We start from the raw sequence: 17,567 nt of genomic DNA, 5'->3' as shown, positions 1-17,567 counted from the left end.
CTGAGAAAAAAGGAATTGACTGGTGAGCTTGGGAACTCAAAAAGGCCTGGGCGTCCACGGATGACAACAGTGGTGGATGATCGCCGCATACTTTCTTTGGTGAAGAAGAACCCGTTCACAACATCAACTGAAGTCCAGAACACTCTCAGTGAAGTAGGTGTATCTGTCTCTAAGTCAACAGTAAAGAGAAGACTCCATGAAAGTAAATACAAAGGGTTCACATCTAGATGCAAACCATTCATCAATTCCAAAAATAGACAGGCCAGAGTTAAATTTGCTGAAAAACACCTCATGAAGCCAGCTCAGTTCTGGAAAAGTATTCTATGGACAGATGAGACAAAGATCAACCTGTACCAGAATGATGGGAAGAAAAAAGTTTGGAGAAGAAAGGGAACGGCACATGATCCAAGGCACACCACATCCTCTGTAAAACATGGTGGAGGCAACGTGATGGCATGGGCATGCATGGCTTTCAATGGCACTGGGTCACTTGTGTTTATTGATGACATAACAGCAGACAAGAGTAGCCGGATGAATTCTGAAGTGTACCGGGATATACTTTCAGCCCAGATTCAGCCAAATGCCGCAAAGTTGATCGGACGGCGCTTCAAAGTACAGATGGACAATGACCCCAAGCATACAGCCAAAGCTACCCAGGAGTTCATGAGTGCAAAAAAGTGGAACATTCTGCAATGGCCAAGTCAATCACCAGATCTTAACCCAATTGAGCATGCATTTCACTTGCTCAAATCCAGACTTAAGACGGAAAGACCCACAAACAAGCAAGACCTGAAGGCTGTGGCTGTAAAGGCCTGGCAAAGCATTAAGAAGGAGGAAACCCAGCGTTTGGTGATGTCCATGGGTTCCAGACTTAAGGCAGTGATTGCCTCCAAAGGATTCGCAACAAAATATTGAAAATAAAAATATTTTGTTTGGGTTTGGTTTATTTGTCCAATTACTTTTGACCTCCTAAAATGTGGAGTGTTTGTAAAGAAATGTGTACAATTCCTACAATTTCTATCAGATATTTTTGTTCAAACCTTCAAATTAAACGTTACAATCTGCACTTGAATTCTGTTGTAGAGGTTTCATTTCAAATCCAATGTGGTGGCATGCAGAGCCCAACTCGCCAAAATTGTGTCACTGTCCAAATATTTCTGGACCTAACTGTATATTATAATGTAGCCCCATAGTCCTATATGTATTATAATGCAGCCACATAAACCTTCATATTGTATTTTGCAACCCCATACTCCTCCATGTATAATGCACCCCTACAGTCCATGTATAAGGTGTCCTTAATGTTTAATATGCAGCCCCCCAGGCCTCCATGTATCATGCAGCCAGCCCCCCCAGGCCTCCATGTATCATGCAGCCGGCCCCCCAGGCCTCCATGTATCATGCAGCCAGCTCCCCCAGGCCTCCATGTATCATGCAGCTGTGGAGCCCCTGAGGCATCTGTTGCCACAGGGTACTGCATCTCACTTATGGTGCAGTGCTCATCCTGGGTCCAGAGGAGGTCAGTTCTGGTATCACACACATCCATATCATACATACAGTAGGTTGCCCTCCCCAATGGGGACTGGGCCAAGGTTTGGTCTTAAGGTAGCCAACCAAATACTGGGGCGGCCACCACTAGTGACAGGGACTCGGGGAGGAGTGACCACCAAGGGGGAGTAGGATTAACGACACATAATCATGAGTCGTGACGGAGCAGTGGAGAGTGAAGGAGCTGATCACCGCTAGCACCTGTGGGACATTGTAAAACCATGGAAGCCGAAGGGTGAGCTTGATTGCTCCCTCTGGACCCGCGCAGTCTATGGTGTAGAGTCCTAAGGTGATGCATACTTCAAGTTGCGCCACCATATTCTGCAGGACAATGGGATTGCAGGTCCTTCTGGTCACCACAGATCCCGGAGCACAGTAGCAGATAGAGACCGGGGTCACGATTACGGTCAGGCCCCTGACAAGGACTCGCGCTACCTGCAGACAGGACGGGAACTTAACAACCACTAAAGGGGACCCTGAGTAGCTTCACGCCCGGGGGCCTGCACACAAAGCGCCAGGAGGAAGGGCCCACAGACTACCGCACCCGTTCTGACCTCTGAAGGATCCGGAATCGTCTGGAGTCCATCATAGCGGAGACCGGCAAATCCAGGCAATCCACGGACAGTGAGTAAAGACCTGGAACCCCAACTAATGTGTCCGCCCTTCATTGCCATCGCCCCGCGCTTCGGCGCCAACGGACACTACTACCTCAATCATCCTAACTTGGGCCTAGCTTCACCTGCGGGAAGCTGAACTATTCTAGCTTTGCCACCACCCACCCCAGAGGACAGTGACCGCAGCGGCGGCTTATACCTGGCCGCATACCGCAGGTGGCGCCACGAGACAACCACTACTCCCATTATCCTTCCTCCCCATCATCCCATCTATCCATCTCTTTCTGTGGACACCTGAGGGTCATGGAACCAGGCAGGACCACCCGTGACAACCCCTTGACCCTTCACCGGCCCGGTGACTAGTATTCTCCAAGGCCCGTGGGGTGCTCCACAGCCAGACAGCGGTGCCAGACGCTCAATGCAATATCATTGCAGTGTGCGATGACGGGGGACGGTGGCCCGGTGCCACCGCCATCGGGCAGCGGGGGTCCGGTGCCAGTGGCGGAGGCACCGGGTCATATAGCGACCGTGTGGTCTGCGACAGAACAGCGCAGTTCCTCTATCACAAAAAGGAGCTGGCTGCTGATCTGCAGGGCGGCCGCGGGCCCCTAACCTCCCGGACCAGGTCGCAATAGCGACCACGGTAGATACGCTCCTGCTAGTCAGATAAGTTGAGGTCACTTGGACTTTAGTATGGCTGTGTTTGCATTAAAGAGCCCGAAACAGATTTGATACTTCCCTCGAAGTCCTCAGAATAATGTGCATTTTCCATACAATTAGAGGCTTTTCAGTATCGCGATTTTCCGCAAATTGTTTTGCAACATTCTGCAACACTGGGGAAATGATTTGCCCAACTCTAATTATCTATGTATAAATTTGTCAATGAGTGAGCAAAAACAGGTACGGTAGGCAGCCAAAAATTGAATATTAGGAATTATTAGAGATGAGTGAACCCTGTTGGATCTTCAGGTCTGCTAGGTTCAGCTGAACTGTAGTTAAAAGTTTGTGTTCGGTAGCAGAACTTGACCCTGGACCTTACAGGAGTCAATGTGGACCCGAGCTTTTGAGCTGCAAAATGGTCATGGTAAGAGTCCGGGCAATTCAGCAGTCGTTGCAGCATGTATTCGCTCATCTGAGCAACGCCGCCCAGAGACAACAAGAACCTGTCCTCTGGGGGGTTATGTCATGTCCTTTGGATACCCTTAGCAACACTCCAGTGCCAATTTGGGTTACACCTTTCTGTGAACATGGTTCTTCCTCCTTCTCAAACTATCGCCTAACTGGACAACTGGCCTGATAGTTGTGTGAAATCACATTAAGGCTATGTGCCCATGTTGCGTTGTGTCCCTGCAGAAATTTCTGCAGCGATTTGAACAGCACATGTGCGCTTCAAATCGCTGCAGAAACACTGCGTAATGAATGCAGTGAAAAAGCCGATTTAATGCGCTCTGGATGCAGCCCCCACCATAGACAGAGCGGGACCTGCATCCAAAGCAAAGAATAAGTGACATGTTGCTTTTTAGAACGCAGAGATTTGACAGCATGCAAATCGCTGCGTTCTAAAACGCAACGTGCGCATGGATTATGCACAATCTTCATAGATTGTGCTGGGGACGCAGGACGCATGCAGTTACGCTGCAGTGCAATACGCAGCGTAACTGCACGCAAATACGCAACATGGGCACAGAGCCTTAAACGCATGCGGTATTGGTGCTTTTTTTGCCAGGAGATGCAAATTTGGTGAAGAAATGTCTGCAATCCAATACTGAACATATGCACACAGCCTTATCCGGTAAGCAGACATTGAGTTCAATTACTTCACTTCAGGTGAGGTCACTGAGTTCAATGAGTTCATCTCAGGTCAGTTCAATGAGGTCACAGCTGGGGTAAGGTGGGGACACACAGAGCATTTATTAAAATCCCCGCACAGAGAAATTAATAAGAGTACCCCCCACAAAGCCTAGTGCAAAGTAACCACACACAGCCTTTTTTAACAGTACTCTCACAAAGCCTGGTGCAGAGTGGTCACACACAGCCTTGTTTAAGATTACCCTCACTGTAACCCAACACTGTCCCCTTGTCTAGTAGCTTACTGTCCCTATGCTAGTCAAAGCAAAATGGTGGTGCCACCCATGATCCGCAGGCTGGGTTATGTGCTGCACCAGCCAATCATAGCAATGCCAATACTCGGCATGGCTGTGGAAGTACTCACAGCAGAAAAACTAGTTGATTGGCTGCGCTGCAGCCTTCCAACAAGCTTCAAAACGCTGCAAAAACGTCCTGTGTGAACATAGCCTAAGGGGCACTTGGCACACTACGACATCGCAAGCCGATGCTGCGATGCCGAGCGCGATAGTCCCCGCCCCCGTCGCAGCTGCGATATCCTTGTGATAACTGCCATAGCGAACATTATCGCTACGGCAGCTTCACATGGACTCACCTGTCTTGCGACCGTCGCTCTGGCCGGCGACCCGCCTCCTTATTAAGGGGGCGGGTCGTATGGCGTCACTGTGACGTCACACGGCAGGCGGCCAATAGGAGCGGAGGGGCGGAGATGAGTGGGATGTAAACATCCCGCCCACCTCCTTCCTTCCGCATATCCTACGGAAGCCGCAGTGATGCCGGTAGGAGATTTTCCTCACTCCTGCGGCTTCACACACAGCAATGTGTGCTGCCGCAGGAACGAGGAACAACATCAGACCGTCGCGTCAGCGTAATCATGGATTACGCCGATTCTGCACCGATGATATGATTACGACGCTTTTGCGCTCGATAATCGTATCATCGAGCCTTTACACACTACGATGTCGCATGCGATGCCGGAAGTACGTCATTTTCAATTTGACCCCACCGACATCGCACCTGCGATGTCGTAGTGTGCAAAGCCCGCCTAAGTGTCCGGTACGGACCCTGAACTTTACAGTTTGGATTCACTCATCCCTACTTATTATTATTATAGGTTTCTGCATGATGTGAATACCAGAGAACTTGATGCTGATGCAGAATAAGTTTATGTCTTGCAGGATATCTAATTTTGGTGTATGTTGATTTGTTGAGATATGCAGCTTTTTACATTTTTTGGGGTAGATTTTATATATTTTTTCTGCTATATATTGCCTATGACTATGTGCAGATAACTAGAGAATACATTCTGTCATTGAGAAACCTAAATATGCATACATGCAAATAGGCGACAGACAGGAACTATTACCTGGTGATAACCCCAACCCTTTTCAGTAGTCTTCATCCATCTTGAATTCTCTTCCCTTGGCTGACACTGATTATTTTGAACCTACAGAAAAATGCAATGAAAAATTAGTTTTTACTACAAGCGAGTTTTGATGTACAAATTTAGTATGGTCACGTGGCCAAATTTCTACAATGATGCTAATTGATTTCAAATTTTCTTTCTCCAAGTATCCCAGACAAACTTTATTGGTACATTGATGGTAGTAAATATATTATGGTTAAGTAATGATAATGGGCTAGGCTTCTTGATTTTAATAAATTACAAATTCTATAGTTGAGATATGGGCCTCAATTCATCAGGTGCAAAGACATTGTTTATTGTCTACTTTTGTATTTTTGTATTGTTTGCAACTAAGATAATTTTATGTGCTAGCCATTTCTTTTCCACTCCGTGTGTGAACCTTAACAATTGCAGATAGTTTTGCCCAGATGATCAACTGCAACTTTTTTACCAAGTTGCAAAATTTGACAACTGCATTCCAGCCCCTCCCTGGTGTACTTTTAAGTACAGTAGTATTTTGCGGCAATTTTTGCAGCATTTTGCAAAACATGTGAGTTTTGGAGCCAAAAAGTTACAAAAACAGTTAAAGACAAAAAAATAAATAAAAAAAAAAAATAATTTTGGGCTATGCACCAAACTTATGAATTACATGCTTCATTTTAAAGACTTTGGAATCAAGAACGGCATCTAATATCACAAGGCAAAAAAGGAAAATGGCATAAAATGTAAAATGATTAATTGGGGCTTTAAACCTCCTTCACGATGGGGCCAGTTTCCGACAGAACCATAACTTTTTTATCTTTCAGTTCACAGGCTTAGAGGGGGGCTTGTTTTTGAATGATACCATTCATTTTACAACATAATGTAATGGAAAACAGTGAAAAATTCCAAAAGTAGGAGAAATTGGAGGGAAAAAAGCGCACAATTTTGCCATGCATTTTTTTTAATTTTGTTTACAGTGTACATTTTGTAATAAAAATGACCTTGCAATAAGATTATCCTCATTAGTATGATCATGGCGAAATGAAACCTGTCCAGTTTTTTTATGATGGTGAAAAGAAATGAGAAGTTTGCAAAAAAAAAAAATTGGGGGCCAGGGGGGAGTTTCCCTATTTTCTAAGACCGGTAATATTCCCACTTTTCAGTCAATAGAGCTGTGTGATGGCTTGTTTTTTGAAGGGCAAAGCAACATTTTTTATTGATCACATTCTGAAATATATATGATGTTCTAATGTCTGGTATTGCAGGAACCAGAAAAATGCAACTGGCATTTAAATTTTTTATTTCGTTTTTTTTATTATTATTTTTATATTTTGATAGAGCAGACTTTTTTGAACTCGGCGTCACAACACGTCTCCATTTTTTTTGTCTATTTTTTAGTGTGGCAAAAAGGGGCTGATTAGAACGTTTGCGTTTTTTAACATTTTTTTTCCGCCTCACTATTTTTAAATAATGCCCTTACGACACTTGAACCTGCGATCGTCTGACCACTTGGGCGATATACAACAATGCCATAGCATTGCTGCATATAGTGAAAATAACAGTCTCCTTTGAAGCCCGGCCACAGGTAGAGTTTGAAAGGAGCTCTACTATAACAAGCATTGAGATCTTCAGCAGACCTGTACATATACGGTACATGTCGTGAAAGGGTTAAACTTTTGCCCTCATTGTACCAGGATCGCAGCCAGTCAGACAGAGCCCTCCTAAGGATAATATCCACAAGTAGTATAACAATGATAGGACTCCATTTACATTCCGCCTAAAATAGCATGACAGTTTTCTGCATTAGAAAGCCACATGTTACACATTCTTGCACATACATTTTCAAATGCAATCTTCAGATACATTGTGATGTGAGGAGATGGGTTGATACCGTACTTACAAAGAATTCAAAGACAATGTTGCGATCAGGATATAAATATTCAAAGCTTATAGTTCCTTCTTGTTTTAATGTCACAGAATACATCAAAGTTGCTGTACATTCATCAGTATTTGAGGCTACATATTCACCACGGGCCTCCCACTGTGACCTAGAAGAAACATTTATTACTCACTTTCCTTGAAATTGTGTATTTAAATGCTTGGTCAGTCTTTGCACAATTATATATATATATCTTAGTAATGTATTCTATTACTTTATTTTGCTTCCTTGTCTCTTAAACTCCACTGAAAGCTGTGTCAACTCCCTTGTACATGCACTTAAAGTACTATATATAATCTGATGTGATCTTCTCTGCACCTTTTCTCAATCTTCAAACAGAAATGGGGTTTGTACTGTATATAGTGTGGGCATTGGGAGGTGAGCAAAGAAACTCATTCAGGAGTACAAATACTTGATATACCTTCAGTTTGAAACAGCTACTCTAAGCGCATGAACAAGATGAACAAGCAGAGGCATAACAAAATAATTTACTTTGCTATACTTAAGTGGGAAGAAAAAAAAATGTACCTTACATGAAAGATAAAGATTTTGTATGAACGCAAAAATTACTATCTTTGTGAGCAAGATACCAAGAGTCTACCTTAATAATTCCATGTTAAGATTAACATTAGAAGTTATCAACTATCCAAAAGATAGGCAATATCTTGCTGAATTATGGCGCTTCATTTTTGGGACCCTCACCGATCCAAAGAAGCACAAAAATTTCTCTGTGAATGGAGTGATTGCTAGAGATGAGCAAACCTGAGGTTGGGTGTTCAGGCTTTTATAAAACAAGAAAAAAAAAAACAAAACAGTTCGGAGTTCAGGTGCTTTACATATGAACTTCACTCATGTGAGCATCACTGTGCTCGGGTATGCTCGGTGCTCCGCCTAGGGCAAGCTGCTTGCAGTGTTTGATCGGCTTGCACAAGGGAAAGGATAACAACAGGGTAAGGTAGTGTACACAAAAAAAATAAATTAATAATACCCGCCTACCCGCCCAAAGAAGTGATCTGTTTATCGCTGGCTGCATATGGACGAAGACCCGAACTGCCGAATTAGTGACTTTCATTGGGGTTCAGGTCAAGTCCGGCTCCCAAACTGAACTTTATCTAAAGTTCGGCTGAGCACACCAAACCATACTTCAATGGGTCAGCTCATCTCTAGACTTGACCCAAACATGACCCCAGACCCACTAAAAGTCAAGGGGGGCCCAAACTTTGGGGGTGTAAAGTGGCTGTAAACTGGTCGTAGTAAGGACTAGGGTGTTGTAAAAGGAAGCAAAATAAGGGTAAGAGCAGTACAATTGCTCTGCAAACAAATGTGGATAGGGGAAAAAAAAAATGGGGTCCTCACTATTGTTGATAACTAGCTAAAGAAAATCAGACACCCTGGGGGTGCTATTATCAGGTTAGGAGGTCCATTGGTTATTTGTCCCTTCCCACCCTGAAAATAACAGCCCGCAGCTGCCTCAGAAGGGACGCATCCATTGGGTGCACCAATTCTGTCACTTTACTCTGCATTTCCTGATAGCCTTTGTGCGGTGGCAATTGAGGTACTACTTTTTTGATTGATATGAGCTGTGAATTGAGAACTGGCATCATGTCCAGGGGTTAGTAATGGATAAGAGTCTATCAGACACCCCCATTACTAACCCGGTAAGTGTCAAGTTAAAAATAAAAAAAAAATAAAAAAAAAAAAAAAGGAAAAAATATTTTTTCAAATAAAACACTCCCCCACACTCCAAAACTACAAGGATTTTTTAAATTAATAAATTGGTGAATTAGGAATTGTGGTAGAGTTTTTGTTGAAATAAACTGTTTGTTTTTTCTGTGTGTGTATGTGTATATGTATGTATGTTTTTTAACTATACACGTACCGAGTTAGTGATGTGGGTGTCTGATAGACGCCTCTCCAATACCAACACCTGGGCTTGATGCCAGCTTTCAATTCACAGCTGACATCAACCCAAAAAGGTTTGCCCCGATTGCCACCTCTCCAGGGCAATCGGGAAGAGGCGGGGAAAGCTCCAGAATTGGTACATCTAATTGATGCGTCACTTCTGGGGTGGCTCAAACCTGATATTTTTAGGCTGGGAAGTGCAAAATAACTGTGGACCTTGAAAATTCCAGCCCCCAACATTGGCTGGTTATTAGGGATGAGCGAACGTATTCGCCACTATTTGGTATCTGAAAAATAATGGGGTATTCGAGGTATTCACTATCAGATGGCTAATATGGTATTTGCTTCGATACTTTCATTTTAATTTCTGCCTTCCTGCCGCCTTTTTCCAGCCGATGAACACATCGTATGTTGCTTGCCCTCACAGTAACGCTGCAGCCATCTTTGTTGTGGTGTTACTGTGATTGGCTTGGCCGCACAGTGTTATAGGGGCTATATAAGGCTGCCGCCATTTTGTGCATGCATTCATTCCTGAGCTGGTGGTGTAGATAGACTGTACTTTGTGCCGGAGAGCGTTATAATAATACCTTACTAGCGGCAACCTAGCATACTTTTGGTGGCTTCATATCTTACAGAACCTACATAGTGGCCTGCTCTTACTAAAACACAGTGACAGTGTTACCAAATTTTAATACTCTGTGTCAGTGGCTCTACTTTTGCCTCAAGGCCAATACCTTACTAGCAGCAACCTAGCATACGTTTGACATCTTCTTATCTTACAGAACCTACATAGGGGCCTGCTCTTACTAAAACACAGTCTGAGTGCCAAAAACCAATACTAAACTAAAAAGTGGTGTCAAACCCCGTTTTCTTTTAGGGCTGAAAGACATTCACAACATCTTTGTCGACTCCTCCAAGTGGTACTTTGTCCAATAAAGATACCTTGTGGTTTTTAGACTTACAGAAAGATAGAACGTGGGAAACTATTAACACAAGTTTAACAACCCGACATCAGTGTTGTTTTTCTGCCTGTACAAAAGGCCACGTTACAGTATTCACCTTCAAATAATCAAACCAAGAAAATGGGAAAAAAAGATGGTAAGCGCCGTGGACAAGGTCGTAGTGACAGTGGTAGTCGCCCAAGCAGTGTGACCGAGCCAAAGAAAAAGGTTCCTGCTTTATCTACCTCTTCCTTCCTATCCCAATTTTCTTGTCCACGTGGGAAACCACTCTTGCGCACTGAACAGTGCGAACAGGTAATGAGTTGGCTAGCAGAAAATACCTCCAGTTACTTGTTGAGTAGCAAATCCCATGGGTCCACACAGACAGACTTGAGTAGCCCAGAGGCTGGCCCATCAAATCCTCATCCTGGTCCTCCTTCCTCACAACATCAGCATTCTAAGGAAACATATGACCCCTAAGCAGGTTACTCTGAGGAACTGTTTACGGGACCCTTTGACCTTTCTTGCCTCTCACAGCACAACACCACCAAAGCAGGTGAGGCCGTGGTGTGCAGTGATGCACAGATCTTTGAGCACCCAAGGCCAGAAGAAAGCCAAGTTGTTGGCCGTGACATGCTGGGCAATCAGGTGGAAGTGTTGGAGTATGAAGAGACAGTTGCCCTCAGGTCAGCCTGAAACCTCCATTACCGAAGATGTTGACCTTCAGGAATTTGAAGACGACCTGGTCGATGATGAGGTGACTGATCCAACATAAAAAATATAAATAAAATAAATCTTTATTTTTATATAGTGCTAACATATTCCGCAGCGCTTTATATACATCAGGAACACTGTCCCCATTGAGTCTCACAATCTACCGTATTTTTCGGACCATAAGACGCACTTTTTTCCCCCAAATGTTGGGGGAAAGTTGGGGGTGCGTCTTATGGTCTGACTATAGGGCTGCGGCTGGGAATGAGGGTGCTGCAGGTCATCGGGGGCACGAGCAGGCAGCAGCAGCGCCTGCCGTGACCACGTGGGCCCGCTCATTACATATGCACGCCCATCCTCCCGCCCATCTCTCAGCGCTGAAGCCGGCACTGACAGGTGGGCGGGAGGACGAGCGGGGACGCGCGCATAGTAAAGAGCCGGCCGTGATCACCCCTGGCAATTACAGCCTGGAGTGATCATGTGCGGCTGCATTCACTGCCCCCCGCGCGTCATTACCAGCGCGGGATGCAGTGAATCAGTACACTCACCCGTCCCCGTGTGTGGAGCCGCCCCCCTGCTGCACGCGATGTCTTCCTGTATGTGCCGGTCAGCTGATCTGTGCTGAGCTGGTCAGCTGATCGGCACAGACAGGAAGACATCGCGTGCTGCAGGGGAACGGCTCCACACACACAGGTCAGCGTGCCAGAGAGGAAGATCTGATCGGTGCTGCAGGGAGTGAGGAAAAGGTGAGTATAAACGTTTATTTTTTTCTCTGTGCTATAGGATACAGGCCATATACCAGGATGGTATATGAGCACGATGGGGGCATATAGCAGGATGGGCCTATGTGAACAGGCTGGATGGGGGGGGTGGGGGTTATGTGAACAGGCTGGATGGGGGGGGGTTATGTGAACAGGCTGGATGGGGGGGGGGGGGTTATGTGAACAGGCTGGATGGGGGGGGGGGGTATGTGAACAGGCTGGATGGGGGGGCTATGTGAACAGGCTGGATGGGGGGGCTATGTGAACAGGCTGGATGGGGGGGCTATGTGAACAGGCTGGATGGGGGGCCTATGTGAACAGGCTGGATGGGGGGCCTATGTGAACAGGCTGGATGGGGGGCCTATGTGAACAGGCTGGATGGGGGGGGTATGTGAACAGGCTGGATGGGGGGGTATGTGAACAGGCTGGATGGGGGGGTATGTGAACAGGCTGGATGGGGGGGTATGTGAACAGGCTGGATGGGGGGGGTATGTGAACAGGCTGGATGGGGGGGGTATGTGAACAGGCTGGATGGGGGGGTATGTGAACAGGCTGGATGGGGGGGGTATGTGAACAGGCTGGATGGGGGGGGTATGTGAACAGGCTGGATGGGGGGGGTATGTGAACAGGCTGGATGGGGGGGTATGTGAACAGGCTGGATGGGGGGGTATGTGAACAGGCTGGATGGGGGGGTATGTGAACAGGCTGGATGGGGGGGTATGTGAACAGGCTGGATAGGGGGGGTATGTGAACAGGCTGGATGGGGGGGGTATGTGAACAGGCTGGATGGGGGGGTATGTGAACAGGCTGGATGGGGGGGGTATGTGAACAGGCTGGATGGGGGGGGTATGTGAACAGGCTGGATGGGGGGGGTATGTGAACAGGCTGGATGGGGGGGTATGTGAACAGGCTGGATGGGGGGGTATGTGAACAGGCTGGATGGGGGGGGTATGTGAACAGGCTGGATGGGGGGGTATGTGAACAGGCTGGATGGGGGGGTATGTGAACAGGCTGGATGGGGGGGGTATGTGAACAGGCTGGATGGGGGGGTATGTGAACAGGCTGGATGGGGGGGTATGTGAACAGGCTGGATGGGGGGGTATGTGAACAGGCTGGATGGGGGGGGTATGTGAACAGGCTGGATGGGGGGGTATGTGAACAGGCTGGATGGGGGGGTATGTGAACAGGCTGGATGGGGGGGTATGTGAACAGGCTGGATGGGGGGGGTATGTGAACAGGCTGGATGGGGGGGGTATGTGAACAGGCTGGATGGGGGGGGTATGTGAACAGGCTGGATGGGGGGGTATGTGAACAGGCTGGATGGGGGGGTATGTGAACAGGCTGGATGGGGGGGGGTATGTGAACAGGCTGGATGGGGGGGGGTATGTGAACAGGCTGGATGGGGGGGGGGTATGTGAACAGGCTGGATGGGGGGGGTATGTGAACAGGCTGGATGGGGGGGGGTATGTGAACAGGCTGGATGGGGGGGGGTATGTGAACAGGCTGGATGGGGGGGGTATGTGAACAGGCTGGATGGGGGTTTATAGCAGGATCATATACAAGGCAGGAGGATCATTACCAGGATGGGGTACCTTAGTAGAGAATTTGGGGACATTACCCCCATAACAGTGTCAGCAGCAGATCCTCGCCCCATAACAGTGTGTCATGACCACATTTTTTGCTTAAAGTTTTATTTTCCCATTTTCCTCCTCTAAAACCAGGGTGCGTCTTATAGTCCGGTGCGTCTTATAGTCCGAAAAATACGGTAAACTCCCTATCTATAGGTCTTTGGAGTGTGGGAGGAAACCAGAGTACCCAGAGGAAACCCACGCAAACACAGGGAGAACATACAAACTCCTTGCAGATGGTGTAGTTGGTGGGATTTTAACCCAGGACCCCAGCCCTGCAAGACTGCAGTGCTAACCACTGAGCCACCGTGCCACCTGTCCAACATGGGTTGAGAGAGCAGCAGTGCAGAGGAGCATGTGCTCATAGTCTGCAAAAAGGCTGTAAGAGATAGGGTTTCGACCACTGTCAGAGGTCAATCAACTGTGCACATGACACCACCATCTGTGGCATCTCAGAGTCCAAGGGTCCGTGCTGCGATTGTGTGGGAGTTTTTTTTCCAAGAGTCCTTCGGACCAAACGGTTGCCATTTGTCAAATCTGTCAGACCAAGCTTAGCAGAGGCAGAAATACTTCCATCTTGGGCACCTCCAGCTTGAGAAACCAGATGTTAACCAAGCACATCACTAGGTGGTTGACAGCTCTAGGTGAAAAACACAATTTCCAGACTCACAACTCTGCCACGTCCCCTGGGCTGCCTGCATCCCAAACTGGTGTGCAAGAAGGTGGCGCTGATGCCTCCTTCTCCCAACCTGATGTTGGCCAAATTCAATCATCAACGACCAAATCCGCTTCGGTGTTCCAGCGTTCCGTTTAGTTGTCCCTACCACAGACCTTCGAAAAGAAGCGAAAATACCCCATTATGCACCCAAGGGTAGAAACCATAACTGCCCACATTGCACAATTGATAGCTCTTGAGATGTTGCTGTGTCGGCTTGTGAGAACAGAGGCTTTCCGCAACCTTTTGTGGTGCGGTGTTAGAACATCTGTACTCTGTGCCTAGCCGCCACTATTTTTCACGTTGTGCTGTCCCCGCGCTCCACAATCACTTGTCCGTAAACATCAAACGGGCTCTCACCAACGCCATAACAGGGAAGGTCCACTTAATCACAGACACGTGGACAAGCGGAAGTGGACAGGGACGCTACATCTCACTGATGGCACACTGAGTGAACCTGGTGGCGGTTGGTATAGAGTCTTAGCCGGCAACATCCCATATAATTCCCACACCCAGGATAGCGGGGCCCACTTCAAATCACAGTTTCAGTAGCCTCCTACACAACAACTCCCTCCTCCTCCTACTCTTCATCTGGCTCATGTGCATCCTCCTCAACATCCGCCGGTGTCCAACCGTCGACATCATTCCCCAGCTGGGATCTCTGCAGCACTGCCTCAGCTAAGCGGCAACACGCTCTACTGAAGCTCATCTGTATCGGTGACAAATCTCACACGGCACCTGAGCTTTTGAAAGCAATAACTGAGCAGACAGATGAGTGGCTTGTGCCGTTGGACCTCCGTCCAGGGATGGTTGTGTGCAATAATAGTCGTAATCTGCTGGTGGCTTTAAAGCTTGTACACGTTCCTTGTATGGCCCACGTTGTATATTTAGTAGTTAAGCACTTTCTCAAAAAATACCCTGGGATACCAGACCTACTTCCGAAAGTACGACGTATTAGCGCCCATTTCCGCAAGTTATCGCCCTCTTTTGCTGGCCTGGCAGTGCTGCAGCAGCGCTTACACTTGCCTCATCACAGACCCTAATAGTGACCTCCCTACGAGATGGAATTCAACCTATCATACGTTGGCCAGGATCCATGAACAGCAGAGGGCAGTATCCCAATTCCAGCTGGACCATGCCCGTCAGACGCAGCTGCCAGACATAAGTACTGCCGAGTGGGTGTGGATTGCAGACATTTGTCAGGTCTTGGAGAATTTTGATTACTGTACCAACATTGTGAGCAGTGATGATGCTCTGATCAGCATTACCATTCCACTGAACTGTTTATTGAAATGCTCTCTGGATGGTCTGACTGACCAAAGTGTTAATATACCCAAGGTGTCTGTGGATCCAGACTTCACAATGGTTGCTAGTAATCCGCACAACCTCGGCCAACAGGCTCAGGCCATCTTTGGTCAGCATCATGAGGATGAGGAGAATGATTAAGAACAGGAATGCTTTGAAGTTGGTAACCAAGGGATTGACAACCCAAGCTTTAGGGCTGTCCAGCATGGATGGCCTGAGGAGGAGCAGGTTCCCGTGGTTACCCACAGGGGGTGGATGACTCACTGCTCTTTGATGGCTGGGGGTGGTGCATGGGGCGGCGGCTGCGCGGTGCGCATGCGCCGATATGGCAGCCACTATTGGCTGAACAGCGTACTAACAAACAAACCCTGGAGAGATGACCAATGCGGTCACATGACCGGTGACTAAAAAGGTCATTCACAGACGGGGGGATTATGCCTTCCCTGATGAAGCGGTGAAGTACACTGACGCGAAAATGCACATTTGGAGGGTTCTGCCTAATTCTGGTGGGCACGCTAACCTTTTGTGGGCACAATTTAGAATATAAATGGGTAAGCAAATAACTGCAATTTACTAACGTCCATTGGGACTAATCCATGGCTGATCGGTATGTAATTGTAATTTGATCTTACCTTTCCTTAAAAGAAAGGTTAAATTTTAACCCCCACATGTAATTGTAGCCGTATCACCTTGTTTGGGGGTACTTTTCCTCCCCTTTTGCCTACTTTTTCTGCAATGTATTTTTGAATATGATCTTTTGAAAGTAATTTATTTAATATATCTAATTATGTATGGAAATAAAGTCTACAATTTTAATTGACCAGGAACTCCATTTTTCTTTGTTGTACATACAAGCCACCAATGGAGAAAGTAACTAACCTGGGAAAAGTGTGTTATGTGTCTGTCCAAACACTCTTCTAAGCGTAGCTGCACTAGCTGCGCTCCCTCTGACGTGCCCGGGAATGTAGTTGAGCCCAGAGGACGGCCAGAATACAAGCCACCAGGGTACCTAAAAGTGACATGGCCTCTCGGACTGGAGTGGAGATGGCAGTGCGCACTTTTGCTTGCATTGAAGCCACCTTGTCTGGGGGCAGAAAGCATCACTGGTTTTGAGAGTCCAGGATCAGGCCGAGAAAGATCTGACTGGTTAGAGGAATCAGTCGTGACTTGTTGAAGTTGATAAGCCATCCCAGTTTCTGTAGGATAGAGATAACCGACTGAACCTGAGCCGTACAATGTGCCTCCAATATGCCTACTATTAGGAAATCGTCCAGATAGGGCACTATCAAAACTTCCCGCTCTCGAATGTGAGCCATAAACTCTGCCATCACCTTCGTAAACACCCTTGGTGCCATAGCCAAGCTGAATGGAAGGGCTCGTAATTGAAGGTGCTTCATTCGTCCGTCGATGGGCAGGGCCACCCTTAAAAACTGCTGGTGTGAGGGGTGAATTGGAATGTCATAATAAGCATCACTGAGGTTGATCACTGCCATAAAACATCCCTGAAAGAGGAGTTTTACGGCTGACCGCACTGATTCCATCTTGAAGTGGTGGGGCACAAGATACTGATTCAACTTCTTTAAGTTGATGATTGTCCTGAAAGAGCCATTTGGCTTGCGTATTAGAAATAGTGAGGAATAAAATCCTCAGCCTTCTTCTACTTTGGGAACTTCGACCAGGACTGACTTGAGTAATAGGTCTTCCCACCAGAGGGCTATCTGTTTCTCCTGTGACCTGCCAAGCAATGTAACAATTAATGACCCTCTAGGGGCCGATGAAAATTGTAGTTTGAGACCAGATCTCACAATCTCAAGAATCCAGGAGCTGGAGGAAATGGTACGCCAGGTGAGAAAAATTGAGGAAAGTCTACCTCCCACCTGGAGAATGGTATTACTGGGTAGACTTCTTACCTCCCTGGGAAGGTCCAAACATGAACCCTGACCGCCATCTCTTACTCTCTGGCCACCTCTCCTGTGATGTCGCAGTCTTCCTCTTCTGGTATCTTTTCTTCCTAAAGGAGCTGGTTCTAAAGGAATCAGAAGAGAATGTGGGAAAACCTTTCTTCTTATCTCCAGCCTTTTACAGGATATCATCCAGGGGCTTACCGAAAAGGAAATCCCTTCCACATGGCATGGCACACAATCTGAATTTTGATTGCGAGTCCCCGGGCCAGCATTTTAACCATAGTGCCAGTCTTGCTGAGTTGGACAAGGCCGCAGCCTTAACTGAAAGGCGTAGGATGTCTGCAGAAGCATCAGCTAAAAAGGCGGC

At 47.0% G+C, this 17,567-nt stretch overlaps 1 protein-coding gene across 2 annotated transcripts in view; it reads right to left on the bottom strand.

Moving 5' to 3' along the window:
- ELAPOR1 (endosome-lysosome associated apoptosis and autophagy regulator 1) overlaps positions 1-17,567 on the bottom strand; it is a 231,190-nt gene that overhangs the window by 101,860 nt on the left and 111,763 nt on the right. For both annotated transcript variants that reach the window (XM_075335810.1, XM_075335811.1), the window contains exons 4-5: positions 7,295-7,442; positions 5,374-5,454 (exon numbers count right to left, since the gene is read on the bottom strand). In XM_075335810.1, coding sequence (XP_075191925.1) covers positions 5,374-5,454; positions 7,295-7,442 — 229 coding nt within the window. The remainder of the gene's footprint in view (positions 1-5,373; positions 5,455-7,294; positions 7,443-17,567) is intronic.

Source organism: Anomaloglossus baeobatrachus, chromosome 2 (assembly GCF_048569485.1).
Source record: "Anomaloglossus baeobatrachus isolate aAnoBae1 chromosome 2, aAnoBae1.hap1, whole genome shotgun sequence".
Classification (NCBI taxonomy): Eukaryota; Metazoa; Chordata; class Amphibia; order Anura; family Aromobatidae; genus Anomaloglossus; species Anomaloglossus baeobatrachus.
Note: the sequence above shows the minus strand (reverse complement) of the source record. Positions and strands in the feature narration are given on the sequence as shown.